Source organism: Mus pahari, chromosome 19 (assembly GCF_900095145.1).
Source record: "Mus pahari chromosome 19, PAHARI_EIJ_v1.1, whole genome shotgun sequence".
Taxonomy (NCBI): Eukaryota; Metazoa; Chordata; class Mammalia; order Rodentia; family Muridae; genus Mus; species Mus pahari.
The window spans coordinates 20,076,054-20,101,641 of record NC_034608.1 but is presented as its reverse complement, the minus strand read 5'-3'; the positions used below and the strand labels follow the sequence as shown (position 1 = coordinate 20,101,641).

Genomic DNA, 25,588 nt, shown 5'->3' with positions numbered 1-25,588 from the left:
TGAGTTCCAGGACAGCCAGGGCTACACAGAGAAACCCTGTCTCGAAAAACCAAAAAAAAATAAAAAAATAAAAAAATAAAAAAATATTGTGCCTGCAAGAGGCCTCAGTAGGTAAGGCTTACATCCAAGACTGAAGACCTGAGTTCAATCCCCAGGACCCACAAGTTGTCCTCTTAATGGATACCACAGATACACATCAAACACACACATATAATAACAAATGATATATGTATTGGTTCTCTGAGACAGGGTTTCTCTGTGTAGCCCTGGCTGTCCTGGGACTCCCTCTGTAGACCAGGCTGGCCTCGAACTCAGAGATCTGCCTGCCTCTGCCTCCCAAGTGCTGGGATTAAAGGCGTGCACCACCACACTCACGGTGTAATTTTTTTAAATATTCATAAAGGAACTTGAGAGAGAGAGACTCAGTGGTTAACAGCACTAGCTAGAGCAGGACCTGGTGGTGCATACCACTGATTCAAGCACTGGGGAGGGAGAGGCAGGCAGATATCTGTGTATTTGAGACCAGCCTGCTCTACAGAGGGAGTTCCAGGACAGCCAGAGCTATGTAGCAAGTCCCTGTCTCAAAAAAAAAAAAAAAAGCAAACCTGCCTGAAAAGTAACAACGTTTAAATAGTTATTTAATGTACTTGAAGACACTGAGGCCCAGAACCCTGAAGTGACTTATTCATGGTCACAGGTCTAGAAATTGGCAGAGTCCAGCGCAAACCAGTTACTCAGCCCCACCAAATAACTCCTGTGGCTCCCATGGTTGGCCAGACTTCGTGGGTTAGCCGGCTGAGTGCGGAGGACTTTTATGAGCACGTCACAGGCATACCAGCACTGGGCAGGAAGTTGTAACTTCGCTGCCTGGAAGTAGGCCAAGCGCTCAGTGTCACCCTTGGCCTGGCACTCTTAGGCCACCTAGGGAGGGGCAGCAGGTATTACCAGGTGCTAGGCGTGGTGGATGTGGGTGAAAGGTGCCTAAAGTACTATGCAAATGCCTTTGGGGGGTCACTGAGTCCTGCCCCTTGCCCTTTCTGAAAAAATAGCCAGACTTTCTGTAAAGGCTTGGAGGAGTAGAATCAAATCGACCTGGAGCTTTTTGAAACTGCTCCCAAAGGCTGAACTTAGACTATACATGCAATTCTCCATTCAAGGCCAAAGAGACACCTCGGTGGTTAAAGGCAGCTGCAGCCAAGCCTGAAGATCTGAGTTCGATCCCTGGGTGGACCCACACGGTGGAAAGTGAGAACTGAGTCCACAAGGGTCCACAAGTTGTCCTCTGACCGCCACACTCAAACACATCCACAAATGACACATAGGTAAATAAATGTAATTAACATTTGAAAGAAAATAACAGGGACATTAACCAAAGGAAGCCGGGGTGGGTGTGGGGGAGGGGCGGGGGCAGGCCTGTGCAGTCTGTCTCAGCGAGGCACTTGGGAGGTGAAGACATGAGGATCACCAGTTCAAGGCCATTCTCGGCTATGTAGGGAGCTTGATGCTAGCCTGGGCTACTTGAGACCCTATCACAGGAAGAAGAAAAAAGGAGGGGTGTGCATACATTCCTGCTAACCACATTCTTCCAGATGTGCACTTTCCTAGGGTCCTTAGGCTGCGCGCTTGCTCACTAACTTGCCAGCTGGGTGGTTCAGTCATCCTCTCCTTCCATCTCATCTTCCCTCTCAGCAGCCTCTTGCTGGCCGAGAGTGCGCATGCGTGCCGACGCCCCCTCCAGCCCCGGATGGGAGGAGGGGATGGAAGTGAAGCTGGGCCCCACTGCTCGGCAGTCTCCCTCCCGCTCTTCTCTCCTCCAACGGCGTCCCAGCGCCCGCTGGGAGGTGCAGGTCCGAGGGCTACAAGGTAGCTCACGAGGCTTAACTGAGACGGGAGGGTTCCGGAGTCCCATCCCCGGGGAGGGGCCGCCTTGCAGGTGAGAAGGGCTGGGTCCTGGTCGCCTGGAGATGGATTGGGGGCTGGACGCCAGGATCTCTCCGCAAAGGGTAGATATGGATCTCGGTGCTCTGGTTTTGGAGGAGTGCATGCGATGCCAGACGTTTGGGACTCCCTCCATGAAAGTCTATTCTGGGTCTCTAGGTGGTTCTATAAACCACACCTTCCTTTCGTCTTTTTCTCCAGGTTTCCCTCATTTTCCGAGGTCCCCAGTTCTATGCCAGAGATACGATTTAGCGACACAGCATCAGTAGGCTGAGACTAAAGACAGGGTAAGCCCCCCTTTCCACTAGAATCCCTCCCACGGTACCCAAAGCACTTCTGGGACAGGGTGGCCAAGGGCACACCCACTGCGCTCAAAGACCAGCCCCTGGGCTTGGGTGGCCGGGCCACTGACTGCGGTCATTTTGTATAGCCCCGCCCACTCCAAATTTAGAGGTCCCGCCCACTCTGAGATAGCCCCACCCCACCCAGTGGAAAGATTATCTCTTGGTTTTATTTTCACATCCCCTCCTAGCGTGTACTTAGCGTGTAGATAGCTCCTGCTCTTGAGTTAGGACTAGGCTTAACCAAAAGCCTGGTTCTAAACAGACTGACCTTGTGATTTTAGGCCCGCACCCCTGTCTCCATGAACTTGTTAACCACTGGCGCCATCCTCGCCCCTTGCCCAGCTGCCCCTCGGTCCCTCTGCCAGCAAGATGCTGGGTGGAAGCGTGAAGTCCGAGGCCAGGGTCTCAGAACCTAGTCCCACCTGTCAGGACCCGGAGACCAAAGGTAAGAGTAGCCCAGGTTCTCATAGGGATCATTCCCCAGGAGTGACAGCCGAGGAAAAGCAACGTAATGACCATTTGGGGCCACCACCACCACTACCCTCAGCAGATTGTGGAGGATTATGGACAGTGTTGGAAATGGACACTTTAGAAGCTTTCGGCACTGGCTTGGCAACTCTTTGAGGCGTTCATAGAACGTGGGGTCAGAGGGCAAGCAGAAATGTCCCTGAGTGGGACACCTGTGTGACACTTGCCTCCTCAGACACTTTGAGATACCCCTCTAGTATTAAGAGATGGCAGGGCCCAGCGTAGTGGCGCACACCTTTACTTCCAGCGCTCAGGAGGTAGAGGCAGGGGGAATCCCTGTGAGTTTGGGGGCCAATTGGTCTACAGAGTGCTCCAGGCCAGCCAAGGTTACATGGTGAGGCCCTGCTTTATACAGATGGTTGGGAGGTGAAGCCTGTTTCTAGCAGCCCACCAGTTCTTCTGTCCCCCAGTCTCCCACCAGGACCTGCCGAGGCCCAGCCAGCCCGCTGCCTCTGGGAGTGTGCCCTCCCGGCCCCGCCGGCGGCCCCCTCCCCAGCGCCCACACCGCTGCCCGGACTGCCCCAAGGCCTTCTCGTACCCATCCAAGCTGGCCACGCACCGGCTAGCGCACGGCGGCACCCGCCCGCACCCGTGCCCCGATTGTCCCAAGGCCTTCTCCTACCCGTCCAAGCTGGCTGCGCACCGCCTCACGCACAGCGGAGCTCGCCCGCACTCCTGCCCGCACTGCCCCAAGGCCTTCGGTCACCGCTCCAAGCTGGCGGCGCATCTCTGGACCCACGCACCCGCCCGTCCCTACCCGTGCCCCGATTGCCCCAAGTCCTTCTGCTACCCGTCCAAGTTGGCGGCCCACCGCCACACGCACCACGCCACCGACGCCCGCCCCTACCCTTGCCCGCACTGCCCCAAAGCGTTCTCATTTCCTTCCAAACTGGCGGCCCATCGTCTGTGCCACGACCCCCCAACTGCGCCCAGCAGCCAGGCTACTGGCAGCCACCGATGCTCCAGCTGCAACCAGGCCTTTGGCCAAAGACGCCTCCTGCTGGTTCACCAACGCAGCCACCACCAGTCAGAGGGCCAGGGAGAGAGGGAGTGAGCTCATTTGCCCACTCTGCCTCCATCACCTGTCAATAAAGACCTGGAATTTCTAAGCCCTGTTGTATGTGTGGACTTCCCTCTAACAGGGAGAATGACAGGGTCTTGATACACATAGCCCAAGCTGGCCTGGAACTTTCCTGGCAGCCTTCCAAATCCTGGTGGTCTAGTGATGTACCAGGGTGGTTTGGGGTTATTGGTTCTGCGGGAATCTGATTTAGAAGGTTGAGGAATTCTGTCCATGCACAGAGAGGCAGGTGTCATCAGATTGGTGCTGGGGTCAAACCTTGGGCCTGGAGTTGTGGGGGTTGTGGTGACACTGGCCCTGAACACCCAAGCCTGTGATAAAGGCATAAGGGATGTCCCACCACAGCACTGCGGCGTGGCCGCACTGGGAACAGGCCATCACATGCCCACTGCCACAGGCCAGTGAACAGAGGGGAAAGTGTGACCTTAGGAAAGAGGCTGGCATTGTGCATACATGGAGTTGTGAGCACAGGAGGTGGCCACAGGAGGTGACAGAGGCAGAACCAAGGGCACATATACTGGAGAGCTCAAGGCTGGAGTGCCTCTGAATCTCTTGGGAATCTTGGAAGAGGGTTGTGATTCCCGAGGTACATTGGCTGAAAGCACTTTGGGTTGTTTGTGATGGAGTTGATGGGTCTCCTGTCCCCGGGCTACCCTGGGACTCTCATGGTTCTGAGGTCTTTGTGCTTGCTACACAAGCATTATACATGCAGGCACACACACTTTTGGATTTTTTCTTTCCTCCTTCTTCGATTTATGTGTATGTGAGTGTTTTCTCTGCATTATGTATATGTACATTTGTGCCTGGTCCCTGTAGGTGTGAGGGGGTCAGATCCCTTGGAATATTAGGGATAGTTGTGAGCCTCCGTGTGGGTCCTAGGACCAGAACCCAGCCCCTCTGCATAAGCAACAAGTGCTCTTAATCACAGAGCCATCTGTTAAGCCCCAATAAATACCTTTTCCTCCCCTTTGGCTGTCTATCTCTTCTTTTTTAAAAGACAGGATTTCACTACATAGCTTTGGAATTCACTGTGTAGACCAGGCTGCCTTCAATTTCACAGAGAACTGCTTGCTTCTGCCTCCCAAGAACAGGGAGCGTATGACAGGTCTATCCCCCTCACACTAAACAAACATAATAAACGACAAAACAAGCTGGGAGTGGTACCACACACCTGTAGTTCCAGCACTCAGAGGGCAGAGGCAGAAGGACTGTAAAAGCTCAAGGCCAGTCTGGTCTGCACAGAAAGTTCCAGACCGGGCAGAGCTATCGTGTGAGGCCCTATCTACATATAAAATATACTATCAACACACATGCTAGGTTTATTTGCAAGAACAAGAGGCTTGGCAGGCGCCTTTCCAGACGTGGTGACATCTGTGGTCTCAAAAGCTCACAGTCCTGTACTTGTCAGACATATGCTGATCCCTGCCTGTCATCTGGAATGGAGCCAGACAACTTACAGGAATCAGTTGTCTTTCTTCACCATGAGGGGCCCAGGGATCAAACTCAGGTTGCCAGGCTTGGCAGCAAGCACCTTTACCCACTGAGCTGTCTCCCTGGCCCATCTGGTGGTGGTGGTGGTTGTTTTAAGAGATGAGATGAGGGGGCTGGAGAGATGGCTCAGCAGTTGAGAGCCATCATGATGTAGAAAGCATGATGTCTGAGCCAGTCAGGGGTTAGGTCCATGGCAGTGGGAGGGAGTGTTAAAGACTGTAGCATGGGTGCTGGAGAGACGGCTCAGAGGTCAACAGCACCAGCACCGACTGCTCTTCCAGAGGTCCTGAGTTCAATTCCCAGCAACCACATGGTGGCTCACAAAACCTCTACCTGTAATGGGATCTGATGTCCTCTTCTGGTGCGTCTGAAAACAGCTACACTGTACTCATGTACATAAAAATAAGTAATTCTTAGCCGGGCGTGGTGGCGCACGCCTTTAATCCCAGCACTTGGGAGGCAGAGGCAGGCGGATTTCTGAGTTTGAGGACAGCCTGGTCTACAAAGTGAGTTCCAGGACAGCCAGAGCTATACAGAGAAACCCTGTCTCGAAAAACCAGAAAAAAAAAAAAAAGTAAAAATAAGTAATTCTTTAAAAAAAAAAAAAAAAAAAAAGATTGTAGCATGGCCTGCTCAGACACTTCCTGGTGTGATGGCGCACGCCTTTAATCCCAGCACTCGGGAGGCAGAGGCAGGCAGATTTCTGAGTTCAAGGCCAGCCTGGTCTACAAAGTGAGTTCCAAGCCATCCAGGGAAACAAACAAACAAAAATAAACCTGGATCAGGAAGCAAAAACTGTTTTGGGTTTTTTGAGACAGTTATCCCTAGGTGGTCTAAAATACATTATGTAGATAGCCTAGGCCTTTTCCTTTATTATTTATTTGAGACAGGGTCTCATTATGTAGCTCTGGCTTGCCTGGAACTTACTATGTATGTAGACCAAGCTGGCCTAAAATTTAGAGATCTACCTGCTGACTAAAGATGTGAGCCATGTGTGTCATGTGTGTATGCATGCCAGAGAGTGTGCCACATTATGTATGTGGAGGGCAGAGACAATCGTGTATAGTCTGTGCCCCACTTGTGCCCCTATGTGGCTTCTGGGAATCAGAGACAGGTCACGGCTCACACAGCAAGTGCTGTACCCACGGAGCTTCTCACTGGGGTCTAGGTCTCAATTTTTCTTTCTTTTTTGTTTTTCGAGACAGGGTTTCTCCGTGCATCCCTGGCTGTCCTGGAACTCATAGATATCCATGAGATCTGTCTGCCTCTGCCTCCTGAGTGCTGGGATTAACCACCATATCTGGATATAAGTCCTTTTTTTTTTTTTTTTCAGTTTAGATTTTACTATCTTATGTATATGGGTGTTTTTGCCTGCATATGTTTATGCACCATGCATATGCACATCTTTGGCCACCAGAAGAGGGAATCAGATCCTATAGGTCTGGAGTTATATAAGGTGGTTGTAAGCCACCATGTGGGTGCTGGGAATTGAACCTGGGTCCTCTGCAAGAGCCACTGGTGCTCTTAATCACTGGCATCAAGCCTACAGTTGGCCCGCTAAATGCATCTAGACCTGGGTGAAGATACAAATCTAAAAATTCCAAAATGTTTAGGTAGAAAGAATTCTCTTAGAGACCAGAGACAGCATATTCTTTGAAACTAAAAAGGAACAAATCATGAACGAAGAGAGTGGGTATAAAGTTATGCCCACAAGGCCTGCCCTGGGAACACGTTAGCTTGTGCACCTCGAGACTTGAGGAGGTAAGGAAAGGCCGTGAGGCGATGTTGGAGCTGAGATCTGAATGTTCTGGAAGTGGCAGAGGAAGTGAGTGGGCTGCTGTGCTCCAAGCTGCTGCGAAGGCTTTGGAGAGGTCAGGATCCTCCCTGCAGATCCACCACCCCGGCAGTCGGGCCTCTTAACTGTGCCTACTTGCCCTGTTAGAGTCTTTCCAAACTCCACAGCAACAATGGTTGCCCAAAAGCAAACTCATTCAAGTGAAGCACAGAGGCTCATATTTCATGCCAATACTTGTGAGGTGCAGAAAAGAGAATCAGGAGTTTAAAGTCACCTTCTGCTACATAAGGAGCTTGAGGCCACCCTGGCCTAAGAGACTGTCTCTGTTGTAAATTTGGTCTAACGCTTGCATTACGTTAACCTGGGTTCTCGAAACTGCACGAGAATCCAAATGTAAGACTGTAAGACGCTGAGGGTCCTTGCTCCCAATTGGTTCTGACTGGTAAGTAAAGCTGCTGGTGGCCGATAGCTGGGCAGGGAGAGAGAGGCAGGACTTTGGGATTCACAGGCAAGGGGACTGAGAGAGAGGATGGAGGATTTAGAACCGCCATGCTGGGAAAGGAGAAAGACCAGGTCTGAGAAGTGTAGGACAGAAAGACTGCCAAAATGTAACAGTCAGGGATCATGGCCCGGGAGGGCTGCAAGCCTGGGTCTGGAGCAGCCAGGATGGGATATAAGTTCTAGAAGTAATAATTCAGCAATGTTGGAAGGGAGAGTGTGTTAGTCATGTGGAGGTTTGGAAGTGGCCCAGCCATTGTGTGTGTGTCTTTCATTTGGGAATCCAGAACACTGGGGCAGGTAGCAAGGAACACTACTGTCACCACTGGGTCAATTTGAATAGCATTCATTGCCTACTGCAAAAGTCTCAAAAACAAAGTAACCAAAGGTGTTGGTCTGGTCCCCCTTACCTTGTAGAGACAGGGAAAATGAGACTTCGAGAATTTACCCACCGCCAACAGGACAGTGACTGTGTGAGTGGAAGTGGGTCTCTAGGCAAGCTGGATGCTCTACTTCCTACCCGCTCTTTGCCTGCAATGGCTGTCCCAGGTGCTCCTGTGCCTGCCCCAAGCAGGTCCCTGCAGGGGCTGCAACTCCTCTGAGCGGTCTTTCCTTATAACCCCATCTAAATGACCCCGTCCTGCCCCAGTGCCCTTAACCCATTCTGCACGGTTAAAGTGTCACACTGCACAGCTGCTTCCCATGCCATCAGGCACATAAGGCCCAGGACATCACTCGGTGTCCCCAGCGTCTCACAGATGGGGAACATGCTACACAGAACAGTGGCTAACCAGGGATAGTCATTTCATGGTCCTGGGAATGTGGTATGGCATGCGGTGAGGGAGAATGAGGTGGGAGGAATCGAAGATTTTGGATCAGTGGTCATCACACAGACCAGTGCAGGGCTGGGGGCGCAGCTTAGAGGTGGAGTGGTTGCATGTGCTAAACGTTGGCATTAAATTCCCAGTACTGTCACAAAAAATAATTAGCCCCAGTGGGGATCATGTCTTTTTTTTTTAAGTTCACTGAGAAGGTCTCATGTCATCCAGACTGGCTTCAAGCTTGCTACACAGCCAACACGACCCTCCAGGGCAGCCCCATCCAAACTTAAACTCTGGGCTCTCTTGCTTCTCTCTCTCCAGCACCTTGATGACAGGCGTGCACTACCTACCCTATGTGGCAGGTCAAGGGCATAGTGATGTAATGTGCAGTCAGCCATAGCTGCCCTTAAACGGAGGACCATGGGCAGGCCCTAGAAGCTGGAAAGGCAACAGACTGGTCCCTGGAGCCCCGGGAAGGCCAGCTCTTGTTACCCCAGTCTTACCCTAGGTGCCTATCCAGACCTCAGCTGTCTGTCTGCGCCAAGTCTGCCGTATCTGGCTGCAGTGTTGGAGGAGTGACAGGGTGAAAGGTCGGCATAGTGGAGTGGAAGAGTCACTGACCCACTGACTGAGCCCAGAAATGGCCAGTGTGAACAGTTAGTCATGAGACAGTCGGGGGTTGGGGGAGAGTTCGGTAACCCTTGGTTGGTTAAAGTTAGGGAACATCCAAGAGGAGGTTACCCGAGGGTCAGGTCTTACCATGACTGACCCTGACCTTTGCCCTGTCTAAAGTCCCTTCTGGTTCCACCCCAGAATGAAGTCCAAACCCCCCAGCCTGGAGTTCACAGCCCTCCAGGGCATCCAAAGAACTTTCCCAGAGATGGGAATGTTTTGAAATGTGTGACTGGGACTGGGGCCCTGAAGTTGGCCTCCCTGCCTGCATCCATCTCTCCCTCCCTATCCCAGCTTTTCACTGGGAGGGGTGGATAAAGTCTCACAATGAGCCTCATGCAGGCCTCGGATGCTTAGTGGTCCTCCTGCTTCCTCCTTTAACTGGGCCCTATGCCTTCCTTTCTTTATATTAAATGGCCACTTGACTGGTGGCCACAATGGATAGCACCTGAGGACTGTGCCCCAGAGCCCTTGCTGTGAGCAGCCTCAGGCTACTCCCACCACGTGGCTTCTACACCCCCCCACACACACACACACACTCCATCCCCTTCTGCTTTGGTCCCCAACAGCTCTGTTCCATTCCCAGCTGAGACTTGGGGACTACAGCAACTTCCTAAGAACAGCCTTCCTCCCACCATCCTGCCTCCCGAGTTGGATGCAAACCATGCTGGCGACGCTGGTGACACCAGGGAAAGGACCTGGTTAGTCTGCCACATGTGATAAGCATCGATGCCTCCAGCTCACGGACCAGAGATATGTGACAGGATGGATGAGATCTATTTGTGAACAGCACTGAGTGGCACAGTTCCAACTCCCTGGCTCCTGTCAGCACAGAACTACAGAGGGGCGCGGGAGCTACTTCTTGGCAGATCTGTGGTGGAGGGCCCCACTCCCCTCTTCCCAGACCCTGGGACAGCAACATGGGCAACCCAGGCCAGCACAACCTGCAGTCTCCTAAGAGAGAAACAGCTGCTTTAAACAAAGTCTCCTTTATTAAACTCATCTGTGTGCACACATGTGTACTCAGGCCTGTGCATACAATGCACACATCTGTATGCATGTACATAGGTGTACACTCAAGCCTGGGGCACCACCCCATAGAGCTGGTGGGGGAGTAACTTCTGCTTCTCATTACAACTGTAGATCCACCGGGGCCGGACAAAGGCCAGGGAAGGGTTTTCCATCAGGGCCTAGGGGAGAAGGGTCCACTTGGGAATATAATCGGAGGGCAGAGAGAATGCCAAAGTGGGCTGGGGTTCTCCACGTCTGCCCCTCCAGGGCTCACCTCCTCAAAGTTGGGGTCCCACTCCTGGGCCGTGATGACAAACTGGACCCGCTCATTCATGTAGTCCTCGAGCTCGCTGGTGGGGGAAAGGGAAGGGTGGGGCAGCTGTAAGCAGCCTGCCCTCACGCTCGGGTGGGCCGCGCTGCCGGCTACAGCATCGCCTTCCTGGCTCTCGTGCTGAGATCTGTATTCAAATCACCCTGAACAGTGCTGTGGATGTACTTGTACCATGCCCATCCGGCAGACTTGAGAGCTGCTTTACGCAGGCGGCCCTCCACTCACTAGGTACAATGTTCTGCCTGCATGTACACCTGCAGGCCACAAGAGAGCACTGCATCCCTTTACAGAGGGTTGTGAGCCACCATGTGGTGACTAGGAATTGAACCCAGGACTTCTGGAAGAGCAGCCAGCGCTCTTAACCCTGCGTCATCCTCTCTAACCCTCTCTTCATTTCCACATATCTTTTTAAATGTCTGTCTGCATGTACACCTACATGCCAGTAGAGGGCATCAGATTCCTTTATAGATGGTCCTGAGCCACCAGTGGTTGCTGGGAACTGAACTTAGGACCTCTGGAAGGGCAGCCATCTCCAGCTCTTTTCTTCCTCTTTCTGGCTTGTTTGTGAGCCTGGCTTTTGGCTTGACCTCTGCCCCCTGCAGCTGCCTGTGAGACCTGTGCCTTCCACGCAGCAGCCTTGACAAGCCAAACCTGCAGTGCCCAGCGCTGCCCCTCAGGGGCAGGAGGGGTGGGGGAAGGGCTCTGCAGGGCGACAAGCCCCGTGGGCAGCAGGGCTGTGCTAGACACTGCGCCTATGCTCATGCCACTGGGCACTGACGCCATCCTCCTGCAGCCCATACCCTCTGTTGTGGCCAGTCTGCCACTGTACTCACCCAACCCCACAACCCACCCATTGAAAGCGGTCACGTATCGGATGAGCTTTCTCCTCTCATCCCCAGGGAACTCGCCATACAGGAAGAAGTGTTTACCCTCGAAGAAGTCTGTGGGAGAGATGAGAAAAGGCAGACCGTGAGGCACTGACCAAGGTCCGGAGTACTTAGAAGCACAGAGGGAGGGAGAGGCACCGTAGCTGAGGATAAGGTGCTCAGGAGGGAGGGCATGACTAATAAATTCTAGTCTAGCATTCATCCAAGTCACCAGGAAGCTCCTGCATGCCTCTGCCCGGGGCTAAGCAGTAGCTACAGCACATGGCCATGGGGCTTTTATGGCCTTGGCCCAGGCTGGCCACCACTTCACCTCAGTTGGCTCCCACACTGGCCTCTGAGCTGGTTTTCTTCCCATTTCCACATGCTGTCCAAGGATTCCCTCCCCTCACCGAGGGTTCACAATACTCTCCTGATGTTTCCCACAAGCCTGAAAACGGTGACCCTGACCCCCACTGCCTGACTGCGACTGCTCTTTTCTCCCCTGCTCTCCTGACCCTCCGTTCTTTAAACAGGATCTTAGACTGGCTGGCCTTGAACCCGGGATCCTTCTGTCTTGACCTCCCAAGTACTGGGATTATAGGCAAGAACCCCCACAGCAGGAGCTCCTGCACCCCAGCTTTCTGGTAGGCAGGGTAGGCTGACACACGGGCAATCTGAGAACCTGGGACGCTGAGGCAGAAGGAAAGCCACAGGTTTCAGACCCCCTGGGCTCCCTGAGACCCTGTCTCACAAAAAACAAACAGGGAAGAACCATGCTGAATAGCGCACGCACACACAGAGTTGGCTTAACTTTATCAGTAATGAGTGCAAACACACTGTGCCCAGTACTCGGGTGTCCAGGGGCAGCAGGGCTAATGACAGACAGAGCTGGGTTTAGGGGCCAGACGGGGAGTCCTGAATCACAGGTCAGCAAATGAGGTTGCTCACACAGGGAAGGTCACCACAGCAAGGTCACACAGGTGCTTGCCAGAGCAGGAAGTGGAGTGGAGAGCAGGAAGCTGTCAGCAGGGGTGAAGTGGCAGTCACAGGAAAGGGAACAGGTGGTGTATGACACAGCAGAGACCCAGGGGACCAAGGGGACATGTCACAGTCAGGGATGTCCAACCTGGGAGCTCTGGGATTGGCAGGTCAGCCTCTGAGGGGGCCTCGCTGTCTGTGTTCTCATCGGTGGAGCCTGCATATGGGTCCTCGCCATTCTCCCCTGGGGCTGAGGGTTGCCTTTGTTCCCTCTGCTTGGCCACCCTGGGTGATCAAGAGTTGTGGAGGGTGAACACTCAGGAAGCAGACACCCACACCCAAGGCCAGGCAGACCTACCCCCTTCAATCCTACCTCCTCAGTTCATCCTCGGTGTCCCCGGAATCGTCTGCGCCATTGTCCCGTCCTTCTGCCAGTAGCAACCCAGTCAACAGGCTTGCTTCTTAGGACATCTAGTACGACCCCTCCCAGAATGACACCCAAGAGTACAGCCAGGGCCTGTGAACTTGACTTCAGTTGCCCTCTCAATCCAGTTTTCAGGGTACACAGTGGCCCCTCCTCCACTCCTTCACCTCCATACAGCCCTCCCCCTCAGATCTAGAAATCTAGACACCAGCCCTGCCCACCCCCACACCCAGGGCTCAAGGCCCCAGCCCTCCTCCCTCAGACATAAAGAGTGTAGACCCCTCCTTCAGACTCTAACCTGACTCTTCCCCCTCAGTGTCACTATTGTCCTGGGGTCCTGGTAACGGTGCTTTGGTCTCTTTTGGGGTTGGTGGCCTCGGGGGTGAGCTGGGTCCTGCTGCCTGGGTCTTGGCTTTGGGCTGGGGCCACTGAGGAAGGAGGGCTAGGTGAGGTTGGGGCAGTGTGAGGCTGCGGACAGCCAGCAGGGGAGAAGCAGGAAGCTGAGGTAGCTCAGCAGACCCTGGTTGGCACCCAGTACTCCCTTCTGGCCCCGAAGGGGCATCAGACCTTTCGGGGAAGCTTGGGAGTTTCATCTTCGCCGCTCTCACTGTGAGAGTCCCCTTCGTCCTCACTGCTGGATCCAAGGCCTGCCATGAGGTACCTAGGGGAGGAACTGGGCCTCAGGCAGAAGACTGAGGAGCCGAGGGAGGTGGGGAGAGAGAAGGAATCCTGCAGCCCCTCCCAGCCCCAGAGGGGCTCCACGACGACGACGTGCCAGGCAGCTCAGCCACCCCAAGCTCTTTCCCTCATGGGGACGATCTGTTCCATTTAAGGCAAGAAAGAGCAAAGGGAGGCGGTCTACTCTTTGAGAATCAAAGGAGAATGCCGAGCAATGGGGGGTCTCAAACGCAAATTCAGGTGGCACTCCAGATCTGGGGCCTCTGCATCTGTACACCCAACCAGTCACAGATCAGAAAGTCTGTGTCTGTACTCAACATTCAGACTGCGTTTGCTCATTATTCCCTAACAACATGGTGTGAAGATTTACCTGGTATTTACATAGTGCTGGATTTAAACCACAGAATGATTCAAAACATGTAAGAGGGCCCGGCCTAGTGAGCAGGTCTATAGTCTCAGCTATTCAAGATGCTGAGAGGCAGAGGGATTGCCTGGGAACACAGTGAATTGAAGTCCAGCCTGAACAATTTAGTAAGACCCTCCTACCCTCAAAACCAAAATCAAAAAGGCTAGGGATATACAGCACAGTGGTAGAGTCCCCGACTAGAATCCAGTGAGGGGCTGGGGGTATGGCTTAGCAGTCGCTTAGCATGTGGGAAGCCTTGGGTTCCGTTCTTAGACACACACTCACACAAAAGTATGTGAGGCTAGAGAGACGGTTCAATGTTTAAGAGCTTCTACTGTTCAAAAGATCCAAATATGGTTCCCAGGACCCACATCAGGTGCTCACAACTGCCTGTAACTCTGCCTCTAGGGGATTTGACATAGCTGGCCTTCTCAAGTACCTGCATACACATGTGCATCACCGCACAGATACACATACACATAATTTAAATAATAATCTTTTTTAAATGTATGGAAAGATTTTATGCAGTTTTTATGTAAATACTCTACCATTTTGTATATGCAACTTGTATATATGCATATTTAAAGATTAACTTTTTTATTTTACATGTATGAATGCTTTGCCTTCACATATGTCTGTTGGGGTCTCCCAGCTCCTTGTTTCCACCGCCTACCGAGAGGACCTCCCCAGATCTCCCAGAATGCAGCATCCTTGGACTGCCTACGTCAACAGACACTCATCCCCGCCTCGATCCTTGGACCCGCCTACATAGGAGGAGGGGCTAAAGATTTTTCCATGTTATTTAAACGGAGTTCGGTTATTAAACTTCGGAGCCTTGAACAGAATTTTGTCTAGGCTTTCATTTTCCTCTTGCACATTCCATTTCAGCCAGCCCGCCTCTCAGGATGAACCCAGACCGGATTAAAGTGAGTTTTGTCAGAAACTCATATATGTCTATGCATCACATGTGTGTGCTTGGTGCCTATAACGATCAGAAGTCATCAGACACTGAGACTGAAGTTACAGATGGTTGAGAGTTGCCATGTGGGTGCTAGAAACTGAGTCCAGGTCTTCTAAAAGAACAACCAAAGAACAACCAATGTTCCTAACCACTTGGCCATCTCTCCATTCTCAACCATCCTATGACTTCTGATTCTTGGTACAGTGTGTGTGTGTGTGTGTGTGTGTGTGTGTGTGTGTGTGTGTGTCTGTACTGAAATCAAGCCCCTCCTGGGACACACTAGCTGACACACTAGCTAACTATCCTTACACACCTCAGAGAATAAAGGCACCCACAGACATCTCTGCACATCGCACGTCTGTACGTCTGTCCAGGATGATCACAATACTGAAGCTATATAACTAGCTTCCAGGGATCTGTAGAATCCAAACAGGATGTGGAGTCCCCACCTCTTCCAGGTCAGCTGACCAACCCACCCACCTTCCCCATCACAGTCCCGACATGAATGTGCCAGGGTTAGCCCTGCTTGTTAAACAGACTCAAGCCACATCCTCACTGGGATGGAGTCCGCGTCTCTCCAGCCCCACAGCCCCTGCAGTTGGCAGCCAGTGGTTCTTCCCCTCCGACTGCATCAGGAGATGGATGCACATGCTGCCCAGCCCTGCTTGCTCTGCAGCCCTGCATGCCCTCTGCCTGGCTGCTACCTATGCTCTCATCCCGCGAGACTCTTACTCACTGCGGCCCTCCTGAGCTCCTCGAAGCTGGGCTCTAACACTTCTGACCTACTCGCTGAAGTGAGCACAGGGCTCAACCTCAGAGTCCTCGCTTCAGTCACGGCTCTGCCTGGCACCCAAAGGATCCCAGAGGATCAGTTCTGAGGAATGGCACACAGCCCCGAGGCTCCCTTCCACCTCTGCACAGCCACAACCCACAGTGTCCTTTCCCTTCGGCACAAAGTAGCCATCATTACAAAATCCATCGCCCACCCAGGCAAGTGACTTCCCAGCTGCAGGCCCAGCCCGTCTCTGAAAACAGCCCGTGGTGGTTTGAGACCGCCTGAGCTATCTAGCAGGCCCCAGGCTCTTCATTGCCTGCTCTGGGCAGAGAGGCAGGTGTATGTGCTGCCTAAGATGCACGTCGTGGGGCCTCACCTCCGGGAGGGCAGCCGGCGCCGCATGCGGTGACAGTCCAGCACCCACTCTTTGCGCACAATCCGGCCTCCGAGGCCCAGGACCTGGCTGTACTTGGGAGTGTTGGCAAAGGCACAGCTGAGGGATGCAAAACAGGAATGTCAGACATGCTCCGACGGAAACCGAGACAGGGTGAGGGAGAGACAGAACAGAGATGGAGCTTAGGGAGGGAGGCAGAAAGCAGAGAACTAAGAGGGTAAATTAGTCGGGATGGGGGGGCACAAGGAAGCAGGGAGGGAGGGTAGCAGAACAGGGACAGATGAAGCAAGCGGGGGCATGCAGGGCAGGGCAGGATGGTGCAGGGAACCGTATGGCAGGTCAGAGGCCTACATGAGGTGTGTGCTGTCTGGGGTCCAGTCTGGCCGATACTTGGCCCCCAGCTCCAGGGCCTTGTCCCGGAGCTCTGAGCGGAAGGGGTTCTGGAAGCCACTGAGCACCACCACCACCCCCTGCAGGATCTTGCCAAGCTCCTGGGGTCCAGTGCGAGCCCCCCTCGGCTCTGTGCCTTCTCCCCGGGGCTTCCCTGGGACGGCTCTCTGTGCTGGGGTAGAGGCTGTAGCTGTAGCTGGAGTACGACTAGGGATAGACACTGGGGAGAAAAGAACAGAAATTAGGCTGGTGCCCCATCAAGCCCTAGCTCTCACAGGAAGTCAGGCTTTCCGCCTCCCTTCTTAGGATGGCAGGTTCAAGACCACAGCCCTTCCCTCATGACACAAAAGCCCGGGTCACTATAGAATCAAGGAATCCAGTTTGCTTACACTTGGGTCTCTTGAGGGTGGATGGCCCTGCTGAGGGTTTGCTGGGAGGGCTCCTGTCTTCCAGACTCAGGTCCAGTTTCCTCTTCCCTTTGGGAGGCTCCTGAGGCTGAGAAGGTAGAGATGGTTGGCTTCCAGCTTTCTCATTCTCCACTGCCCCGACGTCTGATGATCTATCTCACCTTGGAAGAGCTGCCCGCAACCTTGGGGACTGGAGAAGCTGAGGAGGCTGCACTAGAGGCCTGCAGCGTAGCTGCTGCATAGCTGGGTCCTGCTGGGTCACTCACAGAGGCTATGGAAGGACACAGTGAACTGGCGGTGAGAGGGCAGGGTCACAGTCACCTCAGCTCCCATCTATCAGATATCAAGTCACCCCCACATCCAGAAGTGACCCAGGAGTCTAGATCACACCCTTGACTCTGCCTTCCAGTCCCCAGCCCTCCTCCCTAGATGGCCTCCTCCCCAGACCTAGAGACCTGGCCGTGCCCTCAGCTCTGAGGTGTCATACATCCTAGGCTAAACTCAGACTTCCCACCTTCCCGAGGGGACCTTACACAGCTGACCCTCCTGCCTCATCTCCCCTGTGCTGGGATTTCAGGATTGGGCTCCATGCTAAGTGAGTACTCCACCCACGCCATCCCTAGCACCCCACGTCCCACGGGCACCTGAAGACGGCTTGTTGATACGACTGAAGAAGAGCGCCCCTGGCTTCAGGGAGTTGGCACTGTCATCCTCCTCTTTCACACGGAACTGGCCAAGCTTGGTCACTGTCACCTTCTAAGGTCCCACAAGGTCAGTGTTGTGGGAAGACTGCTGGCAGGCAGGGGTGGAGAGGCAGGGAGAGGCTCTGGGGGTACCAGGTATAACTTACCTGAGACGGAGCCTCTGCCTCATCTTTGTCTGGAGGGCTGTGAAACTTCACAAAGCTCAGGCCATAAGGTGAGTCCTGGAACACAGGGCTGGGTGTGACGGCGTCTGCGTAGGGCAGAGCTAGGCTCTCAAGCCCCTTCACTGAGGGAAGCCCTATATGGCTCAGGTGAAGCTGGTACCCAGGGGGCATGGTGGTGATGCTGACTTTAAACCTCACTGAGCCCTAACTATGGACCAAAGTCAGGGCTTACCCTTCAACCCGCACCGCTCTTTGACCCTCACTGCCAATGGCCGGCAGCTGGCAGGCAGCGAGTCCACATCTGTGTGCCCAATCTCTGTCTGGAGCCACTTCTGGAATGCAAAACTACCCAGGGTTCTTTGCTCCTCTGCTGTCTGGATGCAGAAGCAGAAGCTAGGTGGAGCCTGAGTTCCCGGCCCCAATATGACAATAGCAGTGGTATTAAACAGAGCCTGACAGGCCTCAACTCACCCTAACACTCTTTCCAGGGGACTAAGCTGCCTGTCCCAGGAGGATCTGACCTGAGCAGTGGCTGTCTGTTGCTCCCAGTCCCCAAGCTCAGGAAGGGCCCCGCAGACCCTCCCCTTGCCCCGGGCACATCTTAGCTTCCACACCGGGTACCTTGCTGTATGGCTGGCTGCACACAATTTTAACACGGTCCCAGCGCTTCTCCGCTGCTGCCCGGACTAACTTGTCAGGTCCAAAAATGCGAACACGGTTGGGATTTGAGCCACTTCGGCTCTCAGAGGGGGACATGAAAGAGGAGGTGACCAGAAGGACCTAGGTAGAAGACAGTGTAAAATGACACCTCTAGGAGCTGGGTGCATGAGCACAGGTATGTGGCACACGCACCATGTGGCACTGGGTGTCTTCTCCACTGCTCTCCGACTTACTCCTCCAACTTCAGTAACAACTGCTGCCCTGACACGTTTTTTCAATTTTTGCGTTGTTCTTGGACACCATCCATGCATGTATGCACTTTGTTTTGGTCATATTCACCCACCCTTCTTTGACCTTCTCCTACTCCCTGGGGACAGTTTCTCCTTCCCAACAAGCTCTCCTGATTGTGTGTCTTGGTTGTGGTTTGCTGAGCTGAACGGGGCTGTTTGCATGATGTGGGACTGTTCTCAAACATGCTGATTTCACTTCTCCATAGGGAGGTCAGGCCGTACGCAGTCCTGTAAAATCAGGCAGTACAGAGGACCACGTGCCCTAAGGGACTGTCCCACAGAGGCATCTTGGTGAGGGGCACAGTACTCAAGTGCCCTATGGACACGCACGGTTGAGTCAGCTCAAAGGCCAGGAGTTACAGGATGTCAGAAACAAGATCAAATCTAAAACTGGACGGAGCACAGCAGCATCAAGTGTTAAGTGATGCTTCCCTGCCCACACCCTCAGGCAGGGGCAGCTCTGTGGGGACAGCTCTGGTGGCCAGCTGTGCCTTACCAGGTTCTGTCAACAGGAGGAGCTAGAGAGCCTGCAAGCGGCAACCTCGCCCATTGGCAAGTATTGGGAGCATCAAGCTCCTCCTGGTGCATGGATGGCCCGGGTTTTCAGCACTCCATACTAACCCCTCTCTTGGGGCCACCAGCAGTAGAAAGGGAGGGGCACACCTGCTCAGCCCCAGTGGCCCTTCCACACTGTGACAAACGTTTCTGTCATTCCAACCTGCCTTCTGTTCCTCACCCCGGTGGGAACTGCAGCCCTGCCTTCTCTTCATCAGACCCCAGGCTTACAGTAACAGTTGGTAACTACATTCTTATATAAAATTCAGCCCACAAAAATAATGTGCATGTTCTCTGGCTGCAGGTGATGGCAGGGCCATCAGAAGCAAGAACGTGGGTAGCCCACCCAGGGTGGCCCAGAACTGGGAGAAAGCAGGGGACAAGACACAGGCTCCCACCAAGGAAGATCTCAGAGACCCTTAGCACCTGGCAGGAGCTGGGGAAGGCAGCAGCTGCAGGAGCTAAGGCAGGGGAGTGTCTCTGAGGAGCTGGTGTCTGGGCCGGCCTTACAGAGACCATCCTCTCTGGAGAACAGCAAAAGTCAGTGCTCCTCGGCAGGACTCTGCGTGAGGCATCACAGGGCAGGATGGCCGGGACAGCTTAGCAGGTAAGGAGCCCGAGGACCTGACGTCCTTCCCTGGGGCCCGCACAGTATTAGGAGAGAATCGACTCCTCAAAGTTGTTCTTCAGCCTCCATATATACGTGACCACACACACACACACACACAAAGCATACGTACACATAAAATAAATCTTTATTATTTTTTCTTTTAGTTTCTTTTTTTATATATAAAATTTATTTATTGTATGTAAGTACAATGTAGGTGTCTTCAGACACACCAGAAGAGGGCATCTGATCTCATTACAGATGGTTGTGAGCCACCATGTGGCTGCTGGGATTTGAACTCAGGACCTCCAGAAGAGTAGTCAGTGCTCTTAACCACTGAATCATCTCTCCAGACCGAGAAGCAAGTAATTTTAAAGATTGATTTTATTATATTTATGTGCATGTGTGCCTATGTACAGACATGTCCATTTGCGTGTAGGTGCATGTGGGCCTGTAGAACCTAGAAGTGTGGGATCCCTTGGAGCTGGGGCTGCAGGTGACTGTGAGCTGCCTGACCCCTGTGCTAACAAGTGACTCAGGTCACTTAAGAGTGAGCAGAACTCTGCAAAGAACTGTTTTGGACTAATACCAAAATCTGCTACCTTAGAGATTTTGAGAATAAAAATAATAATAATAATAATAAAAAGAATAATTTTGAGAATAAAAGTGGTTTTGGTGCAAGCAACCTCATTCTGCAAAACAGATCTTATGAAGCAGAAAACAGCACCTGATAAAATTCTCGGCAAGTGGCATAGGTGGTGATGTGCCTCCGTGGTAGTCTTCTCTAACATGTAAAAGGCCCTGCAACCCATTTCCAGTGTGAGGAGAAGAAGCAACTCAGCCCAGAGAGGACATGTGGCACAGGCTGCAGTCCCAGGCCTCAGGGCGTGAGGAAGGGCTGAGTGAGGGAAGGGCAACCCCGCCTAACAGACCAAGACAACCCTCACTCACTCACAGAGCTCCCAACCCCAGCACCCAGGAAGAGCTCTGTGAGTGTGAGGCCAGCCTGCTCTACACGGGAATTCCAAGACAGCCAGAGCTAGACAGTGAGACAGTGAGTGCTTGCTTTTTTTAAAAAGCAAGCAAGCAAACAAACGACTCCATAAACTAGGAACAAACAAGAACTTCCTCAGTTTTAAAAAACAAAACAAAAACCTACAGCAGTGGCTCCCCACCTTCCTAAGGCCCCTCATGTTGTGGTGACCTCAACCATAAAATTATTTTCATTGCTACTTCATAACTGTAATTTTACTATTGTCCTGAGTTGTAATGTAAATATCTGTTTTCTGAGAAGGCTCTCTCTCTCTCCCCCCCACACACACACATGCACATGCACATGCACATGCACATGCACACGCACTTTAATCTTCACTGGCTTAGGCTTAGACTTAACTGCATCATGGTGAGTGCAGTTCTCACCGCCATCACTTTACTGGAAAACTGGTAGGCGAATACTCTGAGCTACAGTGACCTTTGCCAGTCCTATGAGGCAGGCTTGACAGAGCACACCTGTAGCAGTCCCAGCTTCCTGGGAGACTGAGGCAGGAGAACTGCTTGAGTCTAGGAGTCAATGCCAGCCTGGGCAAAAGGAAAGACCTATCTCAAGGAAAAAATTAAGTATCAATCATAAAGGGACTGTATTTTGTAGGTTACCAGAGTCATGACAATGTAGAACCCCAGTTCCCAGGCCACTACCTAAGCTGCAATTGAATTTTACAAGTGAGGGCCTCTTCCTTATTTGACCACAATCCAGGCAGCCCAGCTTTCCCCTGATGATCAGGTCAATACCCCATGCCTGCTCTGTCTCCTCCGCATACCCAGGACCCCCCAGGAGGCAGGCAGAGTGGGTGGCTCTCCACACTCGTGTAATCACAGGTGGCGGCTCTGGTGTGTGTGTGTGTGTGTGTGTGTGTGTGTGTGTGTGTGGCGGGGGCATTAGTGATGGAGACATAGGGGTGAGGTGGGGGGTGTTAGTGATGGAGACATGCACATGCACTTTAATCTTCAGGGGTGAGGTGGGGGGCGTTAGTGATGGAGACATGGGGTATAAGCCTCTCCAACCCCGCTTACCTCATAGTCCTGTTCACCAGCTGCGGCCCCTCCAGCTGAGCTGCCCACTAGCACTTCCACAAAGGCCGCGCCATCATTCCCAATGTCCACACTGTGTATCTGTTCCTCCTTCTCCAACTGTGAAGCAGAGAAAGGCTGCTGAGTGCTTGGCTCTGCCCTGGGCTTGCTTTGGAACAGGGGGGTAGACAGAGATGATGTACACCTAGACCGCCACGTCCCATGGAATGTCACCTGTGTGTCAGTGGGGACCGTACTGAGTGTGAGTGGAGTGATCTGTCTGTAGCAGGCAGCCCAGACGGGGCACTAAGAATTCACTGAATGAATGCATACTACACACCCGCTCCCCCGCACACACCCCACACTCCCACACTGATCACTCTACTCCCTGTCACGGAGCTCTCCTGGGTGCCAATAGCCACAAACACAGTTAGGTGCAAGCTGTCATACAGAGGACCCCTAACTACAGAAGTTCCTGGACTAACTACGGCCTGCCAGGGGCTTTCTGGTTTGCATACCACCAAGTCCTGCATCTGAACCCAGCTCCGCCACACACTAGACTAGCTGTCTGCCCTCATTAGATCAAAGATCACCGCATAATTAACATGGCTGAAGTCAGGGCACACAGTAGGTACTTAGCAGCTGTCAGCAAGCTTTGTTTTTTAATGTTGGTGACTCCTGTGACATTAGTCTCACTGAAAAAGATGAAGGAAGGCAAAGCTGGGGGTTGGTGACACACACGTGTAACTGCAGCATTTGGGAGGTGAGGGCAGAAGAATCACAAGTTTCAGGTCACCCTTAGCTACACAGCAAATTGGAGGCTAGCCAGGATCCCATGAGACCGTGTCTCAAATATAAAAGAAAAAAAGAAATCAAAACAGGTGATAGCTATAGGGATAGCTAACAGTACATAAGTGGGGTGTGCGCGCACGAGGGAGAGTGCATATGTGTAGTGTGCATGTGTGTGTATTCACGTGTCTGTGTGTGGATGCCAGAGGTTGATGTCAGGTGTGTTCCCCAATGGCTCTCCACTTTATTTCCAAGGATTCCATCTCTGCCTCAGGGGCACTGGGATCTCGGGCAGGCAGGCTACCATGCCCACCCAGCTTTCCTGTGGGTGCTGGGGATCCCAGCTCTGAGCCATGCTGGGATTCAGAAATGCTGTACTTCTAACTGGGGCAAGGGTTGGTGTCTAGGCTTGAGATTCCTTTACTCCTGGTCCTTGACCCTGACCCAGCAGCTACAGGCCCCTGCCACCAAGCCTGACGACCTAAACTCAAGCACCCTGATCTGGGAGGAGGCCCGCGCGCCCACACACATAGGGTCGGTGTGAAAACCACAACTCCCATCTTAAAGAGATTAAGGGACTAGTTTATGCTGGAACCATTCTGTGTGACCATGGCCCAGATCACAGATCTAGGTTACCACAAACTCCATGTTCCAATGTGGAAACAGTTTCATTAAGTGAATTATAGTTTTGCAGAAGAAAGACATAAATTGAAGCTTTTTTTTTTCAAGATTAATTTATGCATATGACTGCTCTATTTGCATGTATGCCTGTGTGTTAGAAGAGGGCGTCAGACAGAAAGGATCCCATTAGAGATGGTTATGTGCCACCATGTGGTTGCTGGGAATTGAACTCAAAGAGCAGACAGTGCTCTTAACCACTAAGCCATCTCTCCAGCCCCCAAATTATGGCAACTTAAAAATACACTGATGGGTATACCAGAGATGTGGGTACACGAGGGGGGAGCTGTCTTACAGGTCCAAGATGCCCTCTGATGATATTCTTAGCTCTCTTGGTGGAGGCTAGTGTTCTGCTACAGTAAAAGCTTCCGAGGTTCTTACTTATTACGAGGAGTCAGTTCAGATGGAGTGAGGCTAAAACCAGCCCAAGAGAAAGCAATCAGCCTCCGAAGTGATAAGGTCCCACTCTCGCCACAGCACTGAAATTCTCCTCAGTCTACCAGTCTCTGCAGACACAACAGCTTTTCAGGAACTTTTGTTCACAAGACACACTCAAATAAAAATACATAAAAATGTACTAAAGGGACCTGACATGGACCCTCGAAGTTACTCTAGCAGGCTGTTCTTTTTTTTTTTTTTTATTTGGTTTTTTTGAGACAGGGTTTCTCTGTGCAGCCCTGGCTGTCCTGGAACTCACTTTGTAGACCAGGCTGGCTTCGAACTCAGCAATCCACCTCCCGAGTGCTGGGATTAAAGGCGTGCACCACCACACCCGGCTTTTGCAGACTGTTCTTACACAAGGACTGAGTTCGGTCCCCAGCACCCACATCAGGCTGCTCATAACCACCAGTAACTCTGGTTCTCGGGGATCTGGCACGCTCTTCTAGCCTCTCTGGACACAGGCACACAAGTGGCTTTCATGAAGACACATACATACACATAAATAAAAATTAGCCTTCCAAAAATGTAATGAAGTTTTAAGGATTTTTTGTTGTTGTTCAGCTAAGGATTTTAGAACTAAAAATAAGTGAACAAAAAGCGTGAAACCAATTTTAGCATCCATTTAAATAAGAAACCAAACACTATATAGAACCCAGAAACTGCTGTAATTGGAGGCGGCTGCAGTGACTCCCCTGTACATCACAGGAAGGTTGGGTAGGGCTGGAGTCATTTCTCTGAGACAGCTTGAAGACTGCCATCCAGTCTAAACGCGAGGCTGAAGTTTCCTTTTCTTTCTTAAGTTTATTTATTCCTTGCATATGAGCATTTTGCCTGGACGTATGCCTATGTCCCATCTGCTTCCTGGCCCCACAGAGGCCAAGAGGAGAGTATCAGGACTTCTGGAACTGGAGTTAAGATAGTTGTGAGCTGCTGTGTGGGTGTTGGGAATCAAACCCTGGTCCTCCATAAGAACAAGTGCTTATAACTGCTGAGCCAACTCTCCAGCCTCCCCCACCCCATTTCATCCTTTGAGACTTGGCCACTGTAAAAAGTTGTGAACACACAATCTAAAAGCTGGGATTACAAGCCTGAGCTGCCACACTCAGCTCCCTTTTCACGTGCCTAGTTGTAGTTTCCTTTTGTCACGTGTCATTTAATGACCGGGCACACCTTGAACTTCTGGGCTCCTCCTGGCATCACCCTCCAGGGGGTTGAGTTGCAGACAGGAGACTCTGCCAGGTCCCTGTTTCCCTTTGACAGGAGTTGTGTTGTCAGCCACTGGCCTAGAAAAGCCCTAGGCTTCTTACAGAGTCTATTATGCAGGAACAGAAGCATTAGCTGATACAGGCTCATTATTCATCGAAACAAAGAGCCTCCAGCCTGAGGCTGAAGAAAGGTGTGTGGGCGTGGGGCAGTGAGGACAGGCAATGCTAAGTGTCCACTCTGGGGCTCTTTAACAGGGTCCTTGGACAAGGAGCTATTACAGCCCTCGAAGACATCTTGGCCTCAGATGTGGCTGGCTCAGCTGGAGCCAGGAGGCAGGAATCCTGAGTTCGATCCCTAGCCACGCATAATCAGCATACTCAATGAAGCACACCTGTAATTTCAGCACTCGGTGTGGACGCAGTAAAATGAGAAAAACACATTCACTCAGGCCTGACCTGGCTGAATCTGGCTAAAACTGAGGTTAACCTGGCACTCCCCCAGAGACCATAGCTCCCCCGACATTGTTCTGCTTGGGTGATACGATGGTGGCACAGCTGTGCCTTATTCTTTTGTTTGTTTTGTTTGTTTTTTCAGAGACAGGGTTTCTCTGTGTAGCCCTGGCTGTCCTGGAACTCACT

At 52.3% G+C, this 25,588-nt stretch overlaps 2 protein-coding genes across 3 annotated transcripts in view; one reads left to right on the top strand and one right to left on the bottom strand.

Moving 5' to 3' along the window:
- The first annotated feature begins 1,742 nt into the window (after positions 1–1,742).
- Positions 1,743–5,273, top strand: Znf575 (zinc finger protein 575). The gene is made up of 4 exons (XM_021219567.1): positions 1,743–1,933; positions 2,140–2,225; positions 2,564–2,727; positions 3,221–5,273. The coding sequence occupies exons 3-4, from the start codon at positions 2,652–2,654 to the stop codon at positions 3,862–3,864; spliced, it is 720 nt and encodes a 239-aa protein (XP_021075226.1). The 5' UTR covers positions 1,743–1,933; positions 2,140–2,225; positions 2,564–2,651; the 3' UTR covers positions 3,865–5,273.
- A 4,871-nt stretch (positions 5,274–10,144) lies between these two features.
- Xrcc1 (X-ray repair cross complementing 1) overlaps positions 10,145–25,588 on the bottom strand; it is a 24,428-nt gene continuing 8,984 nt past the window's right edge. The window contains exons 3-17 of one of the 2 annotated variants that reach the window (XM_029532063.1): positions 21,840–21,956; positions 18,279–18,437; positions 17,640–17,714; positions 17,434–17,545; positions 16,951–17,060; positions 16,772–16,877; positions 16,344–16,602; positions 15,975–16,091; positions 13,346–13,439; positions 13,077–13,206; positions 12,728–12,782; positions 12,503–12,639; positions 11,361–11,451; positions 10,454–10,529; positions 10,145–10,358 (exon numbers count right to left, since the gene is read on the bottom strand). In XM_029532063.1, coding sequence (XP_029387923.1) covers positions 10,245–10,358; positions 10,454–10,529; positions 11,361–11,451; positions 12,503–12,639; positions 12,728–12,782; positions 13,077–13,206; positions 13,346–13,439; positions 15,975–16,091; positions 16,344–16,602; positions 16,772–16,877; positions 16,951–17,060; positions 17,434–17,545; positions 17,640–17,714; positions 18,279–18,437; positions 21,840–21,956 — 1,752 coding nt within the window. In that variant the 3' untranslated portion in view covers positions 10,145–10,244. The remainder of the gene's footprint in view (positions 10,359–10,453; positions 10,530–11,360; positions 11,452–12,502; positions 12,640–12,727; positions 12,783–13,076; positions 13,207–13,345; positions 13,440–15,974; positions 16,092–16,343; positions 16,603–16,771; positions 16,878–16,950; positions 17,061–17,433; positions 17,546–17,639; positions 17,715–18,278; positions 18,438–21,839; positions 21,957–25,588) is intronic. The other variant, XM_029532064.1, reaches the window with a different exon arrangement.